General features: G+C 37.2%; 1 protein-coding gene across 7 annotated transcripts; it reads right to left on the reverse strand.

Annotated features, from left to right (window-relative positions):
* Positions 1 to 6,766: 6,766 nt before the first annotated feature.
* Positions 6,767 to 17,758, reverse strand: ZNF846 (zinc finger protein 846). Of its 7 annotated transcripts, none has more exons than XM_011380231.2 (7): positions 17,138 to 17,758; positions 14,511 to 14,744; positions 13,974 to 14,074; positions 13,211 to 13,337; positions 12,661 to 12,747; positions 9,356 to 9,438; positions 6,767 to 8,895 (listed from the first exon to the last, which is right to left on the reverse strand). In XM_011380231.2, the coding sequence occupies exons 3-7, from the start codon at positions 14,022 to 14,024 to the stop codon at positions 7,840 to 7,842; spliced, it is 1,404 nt and encodes a 467-aa protein (XP_011378533.1). In that variant the 5' UTR covers positions 14,025 to 14,074; positions 14,511 to 14,744; positions 17,138 to 17,758; the 3' UTR covers positions 6,767 to 7,839. The 7 variants fall into 7 exon arrangements, with proteins under 7 accessions (XP_011378533.1, XP_011378532.1, XP_011378534.1 ...); XM_011380230.2 differs by having other exon boundaries at positions 13,974 to 14,185; XM_011380232.2 differs by having other exon boundaries at positions 12,661 to 12,744; positions 13,974 to 14,185; positions 17,138 to 17,757.
* Positions 17,759 to 17,768: the final 10 nt, after the last annotated feature.

Consider the following 17,768-nt stretch of genomic DNA (forward strand, 5'->3'; position numbering starts at 1 on the left):
CTCAGGTGAGATTAAAAAATCTTCAGTGTGAACAAAGGTCTCAGATGCTTCATCTGAAGGTGTTCTGTGGATGTCAATGGAGGAAGCTCTGTTCTAGAAGAAACCATGGGATGCAGGCAGAAAGCTGTCTTCCCACTGTAGTGCTGACACATTCCATCCCTTCTATAGATGAGGGGTGCTCCCTTGAATCCTGTGGGACCTTCCCACACACACACATCCAGAAGATCCTTCTGTCTGATGACCCCACATATGAATTGTGAAAGAATGATGGCCTATAACCCTTCCATCTTTTCTCCTGTAGTATTTTTCATTCACCATCTCCTCCATAGAAAAACTGTGTTCCTCATAAAGATACATTGTAAAATTTGCATAACCACCCTAATTATGCAGCCAACTCTTCAAGACTTTAGTCGGCCAAGTGATTTTATTCAACCATGTTTCTCTGTGTGGACTCTACCAAAGATGAGTAAGAAATACAAGAAGAGGTAAATAAAGAGATAAATAAAAACTCAGATACATGCTTCTCAATAAACCAACCAAAAGGCATCAAAATAAGTGAAGTGTCAGAAGAGATGAACAACCATTACACTGCTACCCAAGAATTAGTGATTTGATTATATTACTAAGACTGGAAAATATGCTCATAGATACTACAACGAATATAAACAAATATAAATGATGAAGCAGGTAGTAAAAATGAGTGCAAAAGGATTATATTAAGAATATAGGGAAGATACAGAAAACTATGATACCACTTAAATGTTATGAATACTACTATATGTCAGGCATTGTATTAAGTGCTTGTAGTGGTTATGAAAGCTGGCTGCCCTAGGTGGTCAGTCTAAGTCTTTTATATTAATCGTTTTCCTCCGCACTCGTAATTAGGTTTAGAAGGGGAATCTTGTTTTCAGTGATGGGCCTGAAAAGGTCATGAAAAAGTCAATTATCAACTGACTCAGGGAAGGACAGTCAGTTTTCTGCCTCTGGGCATCATGTCTGAATTCGACACCCGCATCTACTGCCACCAGTAGTCTTAGGAAGAAGCCACCTCATGGAGAACTGAATGAATCTCTACTCTCTAACTCTTGTATATTTTCTACATCTGAAGTACCTATAATAAAAGATAACTTTTTCTTGTATGAGAATATTAGAGCCAGGGTTCCTTTTTCTTATTAGAAGTGAAGACTTCAGCTTGTATTCAAATATCTTACAATCATCTGAAACCACTGACATAATTTAATTACACCAATGTTATAGCTAATGAAACTGAATATGATGGATTCTGATATTGCTTCAGAGAAACATAGTTAAATAGAAACAACTCTCAGTAATTACTGCATTGGGGTAAATTCACATGGCCATTACTCACAGTAGGCCTAAATCTGGGGTAAATTCACATGGCCATTACTATGGGATTAGGCGGAAAGCTAGTCTCTACTTATAACCATGGGCTTCCTTAAATGTTTTTCCTGTCCTATCCACATTCTCCCACATTCATCATAGAACATTCGCCCCTCCCCCACAACCAAAATAACAAGATCCAAGCACTCAGGTTCTACTTCTATGGACAAGAACCAAAAATCTGACCTTAGACAGCTGAAATCATTTGTGAAACAACATAAAATTAGATTAGGAGCAAAACCAGATTTCAAGCCTAATTTGAAATGCACTTGGTCATCATGTTATCTAGTCATTTTAGAAGACCTTGATGATAGAAGTGTTATTAGATATTCTGAAACAATGGATATCTTTCCATTTGACTCACTCTAGAAAACTGGCACAAATGTGATGACACAATCACTAAAGAAAAGTTATCCTACTAATTATTTTTCTCAAGGCTCCCTTCATATCCCTGTTCCTGAGGTTATAAATGAAGGGGTTCATCATTTGAGGAACCACAATATACAACACTGAAGCCACTACAGTCTTCCTAGAATAGTCAGTAACTGCAGAACTAATGTATACTCAAAAAGCCTGTACTGCAGAATAAAAAGACAACTAAGAGATGAGACCCACCGGTGGAAAAGGCTTTATATTTTCTGCCAGCTGATGGAATTCTCAGAAAAGAGACAATCTGAGTATAAGTGGAAAAAATGCTACCCCCTATACTAGCCATAAATTAGCCAGGATGGTATTGATGAAAGATTCAGAACAGGCCAGCTTGATGACCTGAACAAACTCACAAAAGGAGGAGGGGATTTCCAGGTCTGTGCAGAAGGACAGTCACAACACCATCAGGCTGTGGAGCAGAGCATCCACAGTGGTAATGCACAAGGAGAGTAGAATAAACAACCCACAGAGGGAGTGGTTCATGATGACTGTGTACATCAAAGGGTGACAAATGGCCACATAGTGGTCATAGGCCATTGCTGTGAGTGGAAAATTTTCCAAAACATCAAAAATCAAGATGAAGCAGATCTGGGTGAGACAGCCTGTGTAAGAGATGTGCTGATTCTGTGCTTGGATGTTCACCAGCATCTTTGGGATTGTGGCTATGTTTAAACAGATGTCAGTAAAGGACAGAATGGCAAGAAAGAAGTACATGGACATGTGGAGGTGGTAGTCAGAGATGACAGCGAAGACAATGAGCAGGTTTCCCAGGCTGGTGACCAGGTATATGGTCAGGAACAGGCAGAAGAAGAAGGGCTGCAGTTCCGGATTATCTGTCAATTCCAGGAGAGTAAATTCTGAAACATGTTTTGTTTCTAGGTTCTATGTTGTTGATGAATCTGATGTAAAACATTAGATGACAAGAAAACAAAATGTATGGTCCCTAGGCCAGGAGAAGCAGTACCTGGAAACTTGTTAGAAATGCCAATTAAATCACTTCAGACTTAATGATGGTAAGATCCAGGGATGATGACCAATCTGTTTTAATGAGCTCTATGCTAAAATTTGAGAGCTGGTGTTCTAGAAAAACACTCATCTATACTATGGACCCATGTGAACATATGAATCTTTCACTCTGCTCATTTCTCCCTCTATCCTTTTTCTCTCCCTCCTCCTCTTACCTCTACTCACTTAGTCAAACCAAAATTTTCTTGAGCAATAAAATACATTGATGCAAGTCAGTAGAATGGAATAAAGAACACAGAACTATTTCACACCTCCAAACAAATGAAAATATAAGAATAAAATTACAAAATCTGTCTCATCTTTAGGAATTTTCTTTCTCTAAGGTGGTGATATATGATTAAAACAAACAAAACTGGCTGAGAGAAAGGGTGAAATACATAGGATCCTAAAAAGACATAAAACAACAAAACATTTTTGGTCCTCAAAGAACAGAGACTTGTTGGATAACACTGGCACCGGCCATCCTAACAGGTGTGTCCCTATGCAGTAGTGGTTTTACTTCTCCCAAAGGACACTGAAGCAGCCATCAGAAGATCAATTATTTGGTGTAAATCTTAGACTCAAGCACTCTGAATTTAATACAGCTTCAGCATTTGCTTTTCAAACGGGGAAACACTTTACCTGTATTAGAAGCCCAGGGTTCTCACTTATATATTGGGAACTATCATAAAACTATTGGAATAAACCATCAACAAAACAAAGAGGGAACCAACTGAAAGGGAAAAAATATTTACAAACAACATCTCCAATAATATACAAAGTATATAAGGAACTCATACAACTCAACAACAAAAAAAAAACAATCAATCCAATTAAAAAATGGGCGAAGGACAAATAGACTCTTCTCCCAAGAAGATATACAAATGGCCAATAAAAAGATACGTTCCACTTCACTAGCTACTAGGGAAATGCAAATCAAAACCACAATGAAATACCACCTTACATCTGTTAGAATGGCTATCATCAACAAGACAAGTAATAAGTGTTGGAGAGGTTGTGGAGAAAAAGGAACCCTCCTACACTGCTGGTGGGAATGTAAATTGGTACAGCCACTATGGAAAACAGAATGGATGCTCCTCAAAAAATTAAGAATAGAATTACTATATGACCCAGCAATCTTTCTTCTAGGTATCTAGCCCCCAAATTTGAAAACATTTATCTGTAAAGATAGATGCAGCATTATTCATGGTGGCCAAGACATGGAAGCAACAGAAATGCCCTTCAATAGATGATTGGATAAAAAAGATGTGGTATATATATATACAATGGAATATTATTCAGCCACAAAAGATGAAATACTGCCATTTGTGACATGGATAGATCTTGAGAGTATCATGCTAAGCAAAATAAGTCAGACAGAAAAAGTTGAGATCATATGATTTCACTCATATGTGGAATATAAAATGAAAAACAACAAATGAATAAAACAAACAAAAACTCAGACACATACAACAGTTAGCAGTTACCAGAGGGAAAGGTGGGAGAGAGGAGGTAGAAAAGGGTAAAGGGGGTCAAAAATATGGTGATGGAAGGAAATTTGACTTTAGCTGGTGAACCCAATGCAATATGCAGATGAGGCATTATTGAATTGTACATGAAAAACTTTATTGGGTCATTGCAATGATGAGAAATGAGTAGGCTTACAGAAGCCAGCACTGTGCTCAGCACAAGGGACCCTCATAGTGACACTGCCTGTTTAATTATTTTTTCTGCTGAATAACTAACAGTACCTGACCTGTTTCACTGCTAGGAAGAAACTGGTGGGGTAGGGCAAGTTGAGGAAACAGGAAAGAAAGAAGGAACATCATTAGCATGACAACAGGCATGGGTTTAGGTGCCGAAATTCTCTCTGGGAATCTTGGCCATGTGTGGGGTAAATGAAAGAAATATCAATGATATTCATATTTATTTGGCATGGATATAATTAAAATTAATTAAATAATAACATAAATTAGATCTATGAATCAACACAAGCAATAACAACCTACAAGAGAAAAAATTGTTTGATATAAAATATACAGCACAAGAAATCTTAAAATATTTTTAAACCTACATAAGTGTGTTTATTTTTATTTTGGATTACTCAAGCATTAACAAAAAGCATAGAGGATATTAAGGAAAAACTGAGTGCCCACCACTCAATGTTATCAAATAAACCCACTTCATCATTCTTTCTTTAGGTATTTTCATTGAAATAATAGGTATCTTTGAAGCGTCCCACATCAGGTTATTGTACAAATTGATTCTTTTCTTCTCCTGAGGAAACCACTACATTAACTTGATGTGCATTATACCCTATACTTTTTCTTATAGTTGGTATTTTTCTACAAGCAAATGCACTGATTTTTTTTTTTTTTATGGTGACATTGGTTAACGAAATCCAATACGTTTCAGCTGTACACTTTAGTAGTAAGGCATATATATATTTACACTGTGTTCACCTCCCATGGTTAGATTGCTTTCTGTCACCACATATTTGACCCCCTTTACCCCATCTACCCCCTCTCCTCCCACCCCTACCCTCTGGTAACCACTAGTTCTTTGTCCATGTCCATGGATCTTGTTTGTCCTGTTCATTTGTTGCTTTTAGTTTTATATCTCACATATAAGTGATATCGTGTGATTTTCAACTTTTCTGTCTGGCTTATTCTGCTTAGCATGATTATCTCGAGGTCCATCCATGTTGTCACAAATGGCAGTATTTAATCTTTTTTTATGGCTGACCAATATTCCATTGTATGTATGTACTACAGCTTCTTTATCCAATCATCATAGGACACTTCGATTGCTTCCATGTCCCGGCCACTGTGAATAATGCTGCTATGAACATCGGTGTGCAAATATCTTTTCGGATATGGGTTTTCAAGTCAAAGTCAGCTTTTGAAAATGTCCCCAATGACACTCATAATCAAATCCCGGTCATGGACACCAATCTTAATTCTATTCCTATTTCATAGACTATTACTTCTCATCCATTTGGTATTTCTTCCCTCGACACCAACTGCTAAAGTTAGAAGGTCCCTGGGGCTTGCCAACCCTCAGATGAAATCATCTAATCTAATGGTTTTAAGTACCATCTATACATTGATGACTCTCAAATGTAAGGGCTCAGCCTGATAAAGACGTGGTTTTTCTCATGTACCAAGAAGTCTAAACAGGCAGTCCAATGGCCTGTGCAAAGACACCAATGCAGGGGAATTGTCCCTGTGTTTTTTTAACCAAACTGTATTTGTCTGTAGTTTTTGTCCCTATAGCATATAATTTATCATCCGAACTCCAGAAATGTATCTGATTTCCAGGAAAGGTGAAGGTGCATGAATGGCAATAAAGAGAAATAGCTATATGAGACTGTCCCCTTTTTAACAGCTTCCCCAAAATCCACACCAATGACTTCTGCCTACTTCTCATTAGCCAGGACTGTGAAAGTCTCCCATAAACCTAAAGAAACCTAAGAAGGAAAATGCTTTTTAATTATGTGCCTGGAAATAATCTAAATTCTGTTTAAAATGTACCAAAGGACAAGGGGTATTAAAGAGACAACTACATACTACTTGCCATACAAGGCCAGAGAGAATTTTCCTATAAACAAAAAGAATACATATCATAAATTGCCCATTTTATAATCTACTTGCAAATACATTAGAAAGCAGTCCCCAAAAAGTTATAAAAATGCCCCTACATCACCAATTATATGACCAAATATCTCATAGTTCAATGAAAATATTATACTGTAAATGAGGAAGTCATTAAAGCTAAACCATAATGAAAACATTATATGAAATGAGTAAAATACAGCAGATGTTCTACTTAAAGTGTCTTTAAAGTAATTAAACTTTATAATACAAAATCACCACTGAGAATTAAGAGACTGAGTATTTTTCTTGAGAATAAGACAGACAAAAAGGCAATCTCATTTTCATGTTATGTATTTTAATTTCTCCTCAAGAATTATCTTGCGTACAAGCAAAGAACAATACCTGAAAGCTTTCCAAAATTCCTCACATTCATAGTTTATTCCTCCAAAAAGCATTTTACAAGTCTCCTAAGGGATGTGTATTTACCAAAACATATTCCCACACTTTTATATTCATAAAGCTTCTTTCCAGGGTGCATTTTCATGTATAGTGTAAAATTTATAAGATGAATATACCATTTCCCACGTACCCTACAATCAATTTATCTCCAGTGTGAATTACCATTTTACTAAAGGTTGAAAGCTAAACCACACACACACACACACACACTCCTATACTTCTAACATTCATAACATTTTCTCCCTGTGAGACAAAGAATGTTCACACTGAGGCAGAAGCTTTCCTACATATATATTACCTTCATAAGGTTTCCCTCCCTGTATATTATGACTTATTCATTAACAGCTGAACAATTTTTAATATTTCTACATTTGTGCATCTTCTTGCATATGAAGCTTTCGAGAATTTCTGAATTTCCATATTATTTACATATATAAGGCACCTCTCCACTGTGAGTTTTTAAATGTTGAGTTCTTAAAAGATATGAGAAGAAAGTGTAGCTCTTCCTGCATCTTCTACATTCACAGGTTTTATGCCAGTACAAAGTCTCATGTGGATACTAAGGCCTCAAAACTAAGTAAAGGTTTCATTATATACAGATGGTTTTGCCCCAGTGTGAGTTATCATGTGTTATTAAAGCATGTTAAATAGTTTAAGGCTGTAGGTCATTCTTCACATGGCTTTTACAGTAATTTTAGACATATAAAACGTTTCAATCAAAATTTTAAAAAAATTTTTTAAGTCTTTGTCAGATATCTTATAATCAGAAAATGTTTCTCTCAAGTGTTTTTTCTTACACATTCTGTAGCGTATGAACAATTATGGCTCTTCCATATTTATATGAATAGGAATTCTGCCCTGAGTAAGTTCTCACATATTACATAAGAATGAAAACTGACTAAAATGTTTTAATATTCTTTACTTTCATAAGGTCTTTGTCCAGATGAGTTCAGATGTGAATACTAAGGTCTGAAGAACATTTACAGGCTTTTTCACATGCTTTAGTTCTTAAATGTTTAGCAAGTGCTGAAGACTGAGTGAAAGCTTTCCCACATTCCTTACATTTGTATGGTTTCTCTCCAGTGTGAGTTCGCATGTGAATATTAAGGCATGTGGAGTATCTAAAGGCTTTCTCACATTCTTTACATTCATATGGCTTTTCTCCTGTGTGCGTTCGCATATGCATATTAAGATTTGTGGAACGAGCAAAGGCTTTCCCACATTCTTTACATTCATAAGCTTTCTCTCCAGTATGAGTCCTTAAATGTGTAGTAAGGCCCGATGACTGAGTGAAAGCTCTCCCACATTGCTTACATTCATATGGCTTCTCTCCGGTGTGTGTCCTTACATGCTGATTAAGCATTGAAGAATTAGTAAAGGCTTTCCCACATTCCTTACATACATAGGGTTTCTCTCCAGTGTGTGTACGCATGTGTAAGACAAGTCCTGAGGAATGAGTGAAACTTTTCCCACAATCCTTACATTGATATGGCTTTTCTCCACTGTGAATTCTTCTATGTTTTGTAAGGTATGAGGAATGAATAAAGGCTTTCCCACATTCCTTACATACATATGGTTTTTCTCCAGCATGAATTCGTACATGTAAAATAAGTCCTGTGGATCGAGTAAAGGCTTTCCCACATTCTTTACATTCATATGGTTTATCTCCAGTGTGGTGTCTCACGTGTACCTTAAGTGATGACTGATTAACAAAGGTTCTCTGACAATCTTTGCATTCATACAATTTCCCTCGTGACTGAGTTTTCTTGTGCCCAGTAGGATTTGAAAGCTGACTGAAGGCTTTTTCATGTTGAACACACTCAGAAGTTTTCTCCCTAACATGGATTTCTTTGAAAGTATGAATGAAGTTCTTTTTGAAAGCTTTTCCACTCTGATTACCCTTAGAAATTTTCTGTCTAATGTGAGTTTTAAGAAATAAGTGTTCACTACATACTTTTCCACAGAGGTTAGAGCCATATTGTTTCACTCCAGCATTGCTTTTCTCCTGTTAAGATATAAATTATAATTAAAGACTTTTTCACATTCATTATAACAAAATGTCTCCCCCATCACAACTTTTATGTATTACAAACATTATCATTATTGAATTTTTCCTATTAAGTTGAATAAGCCGACCTTGAGGGTCAGGACCCCACATTATATTCTCTACTTTCAGAGAGCTTCGTAGAGAGTTTTTCTGATAATTATTTAAACTAAATTGCATTTCAAAAACTGGATACCAGAGTTTAATATATGTGGATGTTAACTTGTGAGATCTCTGAGGAGAAACAGATTTGAAGTAAATTTAGAGTGCTTCTCAAATTATTGATGTTCAGAGAATCTCTTCATAGACTCTGCTTTTTTTTTTTTTTTTGAGTAAATGGCATTTATCTCATATAATTTTCATGGATTTTGTGCTTCTGGTCTTGATGTGGAGGTAAAAAATTACTTCTTGGAGATCTTACCAACTGTATTCCATTTGATGTTTTTTCCACAGAAATATTTTGAAGAGGTGTGGAAACTTTGGTTTTGAGTTGCAAATCCAATTCTGAAATAAAGTGGAAAAAATCAAGTTTGGAAAATAACTGAGATAAAGTTGTTTATAAAACCATATAACACAGAGAATGACATCACAAAACATGGTACATAGGGAACTACAGGGCTCCTTCCCACCAGAAAACAACTAACAAGCTTACAAAGCTATCAGAACCAACTCTTGCAGAATTTGGAATCTAGTCAAAAGGTACACAGCCAAGGGACATTAAAGAAAGAAGTAGCTATATTTCACCAAGAGAATGTTGCAGCATTTTAACTTCTCGCCTATCATCCACACTCTCTAGATAAGCTGCAGCCATGCAGATGGCAAGATGCACTCCTTGAGCAAGTTGCTAGTGCCAAAAGGAGGAATATGGACCTTATTCCCAAAGAACTGCCATTGTGTGTTCTGATCTGTTTGGCAGCTTTCTCAAGTATTGGTGCAAGGGGCTCCCTTTATTTCACTCAAACCAGAGAGTTCCCAAGAGTGAGGAGCATTCCAAGCAGTTTCCACTAAAAGTGTTTACTGGTGAACTATTGGCCACAACAGCATGAGGAAAGGGAAAATGGTTAGGACTAACAGTACACAAAGTGAAAAGCCTTGGAAGGAACAAGTTTGGAATGATAAATGAATACATAAGGGCTTTTAAAAACTTGAGGATTTACAAGGAAATCAAGGAGTCCACAAGCATGCCCAGGACTGAATGTCTGCTCAGAAAGGCCAGAGAGAACTGAATGCTTTCACCTCTGTCTGACCTTCAAAATTCACTCAAGCAGGAAAGGAAGGCTAAGCAGGAAACAGCCTAGCTAAGCACTGAAGGAGTGATCCAACCTATAGCCAATTGACAAAAACTAAAAGACTTTTTAGGTTTTGGGTTTTTTTGTTTGTTTTACTTCAAGCATTTAAAGAATTTCTGTCATTCTAAGGTGACTACTAAGCTAACAGAACACAGATTTCAGGGGCTGCACTAAAAAGAACATACAATATACAAAAATAATTGATAAAAGTTACTAAACAAACCAGTAATCCACAACAAGCAGCAACAGCAAACCTCTGAGAGATGGGAGAATCAGATTTTCAAACTGTCACATTATAATATCTAAAATTACATTTTCAACTAAAAAATATGACATATGCAAAGGAACAAGAAAAAAAATAATAGAAATTGTCCCTGAAAGCAAAGACTGTGGACTCACTAAATAAAGACTTTAAACCAGTTTGTTTAAATATATGTCCAAAGAGCTAATGAAAATCATGGACAGAGAACTAAAAGAAACCAAAAAAATGATGTCTCACCAAACAGAAATCATCAATAAATAGAAATTACAAAAATAAATAAATAAAATTCTAGAGCTGAAAAGTTACAATATGGAAAATGTGTGGTACAGACAAAAGAATAGACATATACATGAATGGAACAAAACTGAGAATTCAAAAATAAACCCATACATCTAGGATCAATTGATTCTCGACAAGCATGCCACAACCATTCAATGTGTCTCTTCAACACGTAGTGTTGGGATAACTGAATATTCTGATACAAAAGAATCAAATTGGACCCCACTTCACACTGTATACACAAATTAACTCAAAATGGATCAAAAAGCCTAGTGTCAACGCTAAAACTATAAAACTCTTAGAAGAAAATGTGGGGGTAAATCTTCATGACCTTAGATTTGACAATGTCCAATCCTTCTATCTATTCTAAAGTAAGACCTTGGACCTCATCAAATTTAAAAATGTTTGTGCCTCAGAGAACACTATAAAAAAAGCCAAAGGATAACCTGAAAAAAAAATGGGAAAAATAACTGCAAATCATATATCCCATAAGAAGAGTGCACTATTAGAGTACATAAAGAACTTCTTCACTTCAATAAAAAGACAAACATTTCAATGTAAAAAATGGGCAAAGGACTTATATCAGCATTTCTCCAAAAAAAAAGACAGAAATGGCCAAAAAACACATGAAAAGATGCCCAATATTGTTTGTTTTAGGGAAACTCAAATCAAAACCACAATAAGATACCACTTCATACCGCTAGAAGGATTAGTATTAAAATAAAAAATAAAATAAGAAGGGTTGGTAAGGGTGTAAAGTAACTGGAACTCCTCTAAGTTGCTGGTGGGAATGTAAAATGGTGCAGTCATCTGTAACAAGTTTAACATAAAATGCCAAATAGTTTAGCAATCTGTAACAAGTTTGACATAAAATGCCCATGTGACCCAGTAACTATTTCTGGTTACATACTCCAAAGAGTTGAAAACAAGTATTCAAATATTTGTTCACAAATGTTCATAGCAGCAGTATTCACAATTGCCAAAGGTGAAAATAAAGTCCATCAAACAATAATTGGATAAACAAAATGTGATATAGTCATGAAATTGAGTATTATTCAGCCATAAAAAATAATGAAATGCTGACACATACTACAACGTTGATAATTTTGCAAACATTATGCTAAGTAAAGAAAGCCAGACAAGGAAGCTCACACTTTGTATAATTCCATTTATAAGGTACATACAGAATAGGTAAATCCATAGAGACAGAAAGCAGATACATAGTTGCAGGGACTGGAGGGAGGGACAAATGGGGACAGACTACCTAAGGGTACATGGTTTCCTTGTGAGGTGATGAAAATACTTTGGAACTAAAAAGAGCTGATGGTTCCCTAACACTGTGAATATACTCAATTCAACGAATTATACTCATTAAAATGGTTAATTTATGTGTATTTTACCTCAAAAAAAGCATGTGGCACATGTTTACGTCAAAATATGAATGAAACATAATAAAAATGGTGAAACAAAAAGAAAGATGGACCACAAAGAGTTTGGCTGTGTTAAGAGTCTGACAATGATAAGGGCATGGTGTCAAAATTTTAGGCAATTTACAAAGCTTAAGGCAAAACTAAGGTTGACAGTAAACAAAAAAAGATGATAGAAATTAAGAAAACAAAATAGGAAGGTATTGAGAAAAGAGCTACCTCCAAGTAATGAAATTCTCAAATAAGCCAGCCAGATCTTTCTGAGAACAAAAAAAGTTGAGATCAATGGAAATTAGAAGTAAAAGGGAAGTTGAAGGTTTCTGAGGAAACTCAGAAACCAAATGGCCTCAGCCCTCTCAGAAAAAAAGAGTAAACCTTTACAAGTTTGCAAAGTGATATTTCCAAAGGTACTGCGCCTTTTCCAGGCTAGCACAGCTCTTCACAAAACCGTATCTGCTTGTGAACTCACCCTGCCAAACTCCTCCAGTTGCTGTCTTCAGCTCTCCTGCTCTTTCCAATCCAGAGCTGACACTGGGTTTGCATGATTCATACCCTGCTTAAGGGAGAAATACATAAAGAGGACCTTGCAAGACATAATAAAACATATCCTTGAATCGGGAACCAACCCCTTAGCCTTCAGGGTTTCTCAAAACAATAAAGTCTCACAGCAAAATAATCATGTAAAATTTTGAATAAATGCAATAAAACTATTTTAAAGGTATCGAAAATCCAAGCAACATTCTTTCTGTGTATCCTCAAATGCCTGGCGATCTCTAAGACCTGAACACCATGTCCAACCTCATACATATTTATGTCCTATGGTTTTATAGTCCATAAAAGAAATAAAGTCATTTATTTACATAGAACTTCATTTTCATGGAGACTCCACTAGACAGTAAAGTCCCTGAGGCCAAGGACTATGCCTGTCTTGTTACCACGGTATTCCCATTTGACAGCACAGGTACTTAAGAAACTTTCACTTCATAAGGGGCTCAGTAAAGAAACAATGCCAGCCTTACCTAATGTAATGAGATTCTTATAGTTCTCCAACATCACATCTCTGTAGAGATCTCTCTGCGTTTGATCCAACAAAGTCCACTCCTCCTGGGTGAAGTTCACAGCAACATCCTCGAAGGTCACTAAATGCTAAACCATCAAACACATGCTGGCTTCAGCTAAGTACCATCTTCATTGATGTTCTCAGAAAGATGCATGGGGAGTTAAGGAAGGTAAATCACAAGCCTACAGTACTCCTGGGCCCAGACCTCTTCTCCTCTCTTGCTTTAGCCCCTGCCTCATGATCGCATCCAGTCAAATGGGTATACCAGCATCAATGACACAGGACTGAACTTATCTTACCATAACTTTACTGTGGGCTCTTACAGCTTTATTCCTCCTCTACTTATAGGCTGCATTTAGCACTAAAAACAATGCGGCACTTTGTAAAATCTAATAACAAAAGAATTATTTCCACAGTGACACAGCAATTCCCTAAGATTAGATACCTTCGTTTCCTTCCATAAGATCTGTCATAATACTGAGTAAAACAGTAGGCCAATAAGTGTGATTGAGGATCAAAAAGAACTAGTGAATACTGAGATAAAAATCATTTCCAGTATATTCCCTGTATACAGCTCTATACTGAGATAGCATGGGTCCTGGAGAAAGTCACCGAGACTCATTCTCTAAGCAGGGTCATAACTGCTTTAAGAAGCTTGGGGACATGGCTACCTGACAGAAATAAGCATGACAGTTTTGAAGAAAGGTCAACTTTCTACTCACCTGAGAAAAATCCATCAGTAACCCAGTCACCATCCTCAATTTTCCTCTCATGAAATAGAAAGGATCCCAAGAAAGAGGACCTCCGAGAGAACAGCAGGAACCTCGAAGCCAATTAAATTCCAACAATCACATGCCTATAAGCTGTTCCACGCCATGTACATAAAAAACCACAAACATACTACTTCCATAATATGACAAAGTGCCTGAGTTTCCTAGAGCAAGAAAATGATTTTCAGCATTTTGTTACCTATGAGGAACAAGTTAAAATTTCCATCTTAGAGCTACACAAATTAAAGTACAGAGAGGCAGAGCTGTTTACTGACATGGTAAGATTCATAAACATTTATTTCCCCAAAAAGCCCTCACATACCTTCTTGCATCCCAAATCCCAGGAACCTGACTTCTACACATTCTGACCATTTCAATCATGCTTACATGGCCCACTGCATGATCACTCAGCCCCTGAGCAGTGGATCTGACATTTATTGAAGGATTTGTATCCAGTAGACAATTTGAGAAGCATCGAAAAGGACTCACCACACACAAGTCTGATTAATGGCTGGCATAATGTAAATGTAACAGGGATATTTCCCGGAACGTTCCACTTCTTGCTCAGCAGATCACGCCAGAGAAGCTTTTGAATTTAAATTAAGAGGCTGATCTCGATTTTTCTTCATATCCTAGAGTGTCTGGATGACTGGTTCACAACATCAATCATTAAGCAACAGACGTTTTTCTTCAATTGTCAAACTTCACTCTTTAGCCATCTCTCTGCAGATGACACATGTGACAGCCATTAAAGACTTGTCTAATACATGAGTTGCAGTCGAGACGGCATAGTAGGTAAATGCTGAGCTTGCCTGCTCCCATGACTGCATTAAAATTGCAACTAAATTATGAAACAGTCGACCTGGAGAACAATCTAAAGACTAGCTGAACAGAACGCCTATAAATGGGCATATAAAAAGGAGGCCACATGGAGAATTAAAAAAAAAATGGAACTGTTTAATGTGCAAATATTAATAACAACTGCCATTTACTGAGCCCCTGTTAAGCAGTTTTACATATATAAGCTCCTTTAGTTGTAACAACCCTCCAAATTGAGTATTATTAATATTGTCATTTAACAACTGAGAAAACTAAGGTTCACACAGGATTTGTAATTGACCCAAAATCACCAGTTAGGAAGCGTGAGTCAGGAATACACAAAGGTTAGTGTGTCAAGATCCTGATCTCCTGTGGTTGTCGATATTCCTGACATGACCAGAATTCAGTCCAGACTATCTACTAGGCATAATGGAGAGAAGTACAAAAGGTTTTATGAAATCAGAAGTCTCCCTGAGCACCCCCTGATGAAGGTGGGTTGGTCTTGGAATCTTTGACTCCCTCAGTCTCTTATTTCTTCATTCACTCAGCAAATATTTAGTAAGGGTCTTCCTTATGCCAGGCCAGACAGTAGGCCCTGAGGAAAAAACAGTTCCTGGGGATCTCACAGTTCATTTGGGCAATGTGCATAATAAACAAATAATTGATATCAGTTAGTGATGAGCAATATAATTACAGAAAGAATAAATCCCATATAAAGTATAAGGAGTACCACACATATGCAAATATACTCCTTGATAAAGAAACAAGACTGGTTAGGGGTAAAATAAAGATTGAATAAGAAAATAACCACTTCAGAGGACTGTGGTAATTGATATCTCACTTACTTAAAAATTTAGTGTTCCAATTTTGACCTAAAAACATCCAAACCTGAATATCAGGATTTTAGAAAAAACTCAAAAACAGTTCTAATGTTAGCCACTACAAGGGGGCCTGAATCATGTCATTGTTTTTCTTTTATGTTGAAATTGAAGTCTTCCAATATTACCTCACAGTTAGTTAACAAAGACTATCATATATATGTATATATACATATGTAATTTTCATATTACTGATCATTTTCATTAAATATTGATTTTATTTTCATTCATCCTCTCAGTACACTTTTTATCCTACTTCTGTATTTCTCTCTCAATCTTATGAGGTAGTACGTTTAGTTCCATTTCTTGAACTTCATTTGTTGAATTACAGCATTCATACAATGAGGAAAGTAATCATGAATAAAAAACCTCAGTGAACTATCAAGAAATAATCATGCTCAGGTAAGCACCATTCAGTTCAAGGAATAGAACATATCCGTATTCAGCATCTCAGACATATTCCTTGTTTCTTCTCCAAATCACAAACTCCATGCCTCCCAATCACAACCACTTTTCTGACACTTAACACTCTAGGCTATTTTACCTATTTCTGAATTTTAAAGAAACAGTATGAAACGGCATGCATTCCTCTGTGTCTGGTTTCTCCTATTCAATATTATATTTATGAGGTTCATCCAAGTTACTGCATCTCTCTACCTGTGGTTTGGTCCTCTTTGCTGAAGAGTATGCCACAGAAAATACATGCCACAATTCATCCATTCTTCTCTTGATCCACTTTGGGTTATTTCCACTTTAGGGATATTCCAAATAATGATGCTATAAAGTCTTTATGTTTAATTGGTGTCTATGTGCATGCCTTACTGGTGTGTTAACTAACAGATCATATTTAGTGGATACTCTGCATGCCTTACTGGTGTGTTAACTAACAGATCACATTTAGTGGATACTCTTTAAAAATGTGTTCCCACTAGCAGCTTATGCACATCTTAAACAACACTTGGCACTACCACTCTTTTTAGTTTTACTCTTAACCATTCGGTGTGTACAGTACTATCACACTGTGATTTTAACTCGTATTTCCATGGTTGCTGATATGAAGCACCTGTTCACATATTTGCTGTCCATTTATATATTTTCTTTATTGAAGAGCCTATCCAAACCTCTTGCTCATTTTTCTACTGAGTTTTCATTTTGGCTATTATTCTGTAGGAGTTATTACATAACTTTGTTGTTACATGTGAGGCAATTAACCAAGTTATTAAAGGTCAAATACCATTTCTGCAATTGATTTCAATCTCCTTACTCTCAAAGGGTTTATACACAGATGGGGAGAGATGTAGAAATACAGTAGATATGCAAAATATTAACAAATGGCCAATGGACAAGGTAACACCTAAATAATTAATCAAACTTCAATAACGGGGACCCACAGCCAGAGCATTTCTGGCGAGTGCTCACCGGAATGCACAGCAGTCGCCAGGTAGGTGAGAAGAGGCGCCGTTTGGGGAAACGCTAGGGCCGTTTCCCAGAACAGCATAAATGCTTTTCCTTCTGGAAAAAAGACACAAGGTTGCTTTGGCAGCTTCTGAGAGACACACAGCGGACGAAGAAAAGGCCCTGCCTCCACCGGAGACTGAGCCACCGCCCAGGCTCGCGCAGCAGGAGCCGGCATAAGCGCTTGGGGGAACCGCTGCGGCTACGAAAAGCCTCTGGGGGTTAGATCAGCTGACGTCAAGAGAGGAGAAAACCTATCTCAGATACAGGGACCAACGCAAAATGAGACGTAAACCGATCAGCACTTCCGTTTCCGGTTTCTGCATCGCGATCGGCGTGAGGGGCGGGACTTCAGGAGCTGGAGGATCAGGAAGATGTACGGCGGAGGTAAGGGTCGCTTCTAGACGCGAAGGGATGCGGTAAGACCTGAGTCGAGCCCAGGCTCTCCATATCGACCAGTCCTGGAGGGCAGTGCCCGGCCGAAAGACCGAGCAGAGGACGGAGTTAGAAGTGGGACAGACGCAGAGTGCTTGGTTTGCGTCGTGGGCTGTCCCAGGAGGCCGTGGTTCCGGGAGGCGTCCTATCTAAAGATTAG

The sequence above is a fragment of the Pteropus vampyrus genome, unplaced genomic scaffold (assembly GCF_000151845.1).
Source record: "Pteropus vampyrus isolate Shadow unplaced genomic scaffold, Pvam_2.0 Scaffold391, whole genome shotgun sequence".
Taxonomy (NCBI): Eukaryota; Metazoa; Chordata; class Mammalia; order Chiroptera; family Pteropodidae; genus Pteropus; species Pteropus vampyrus.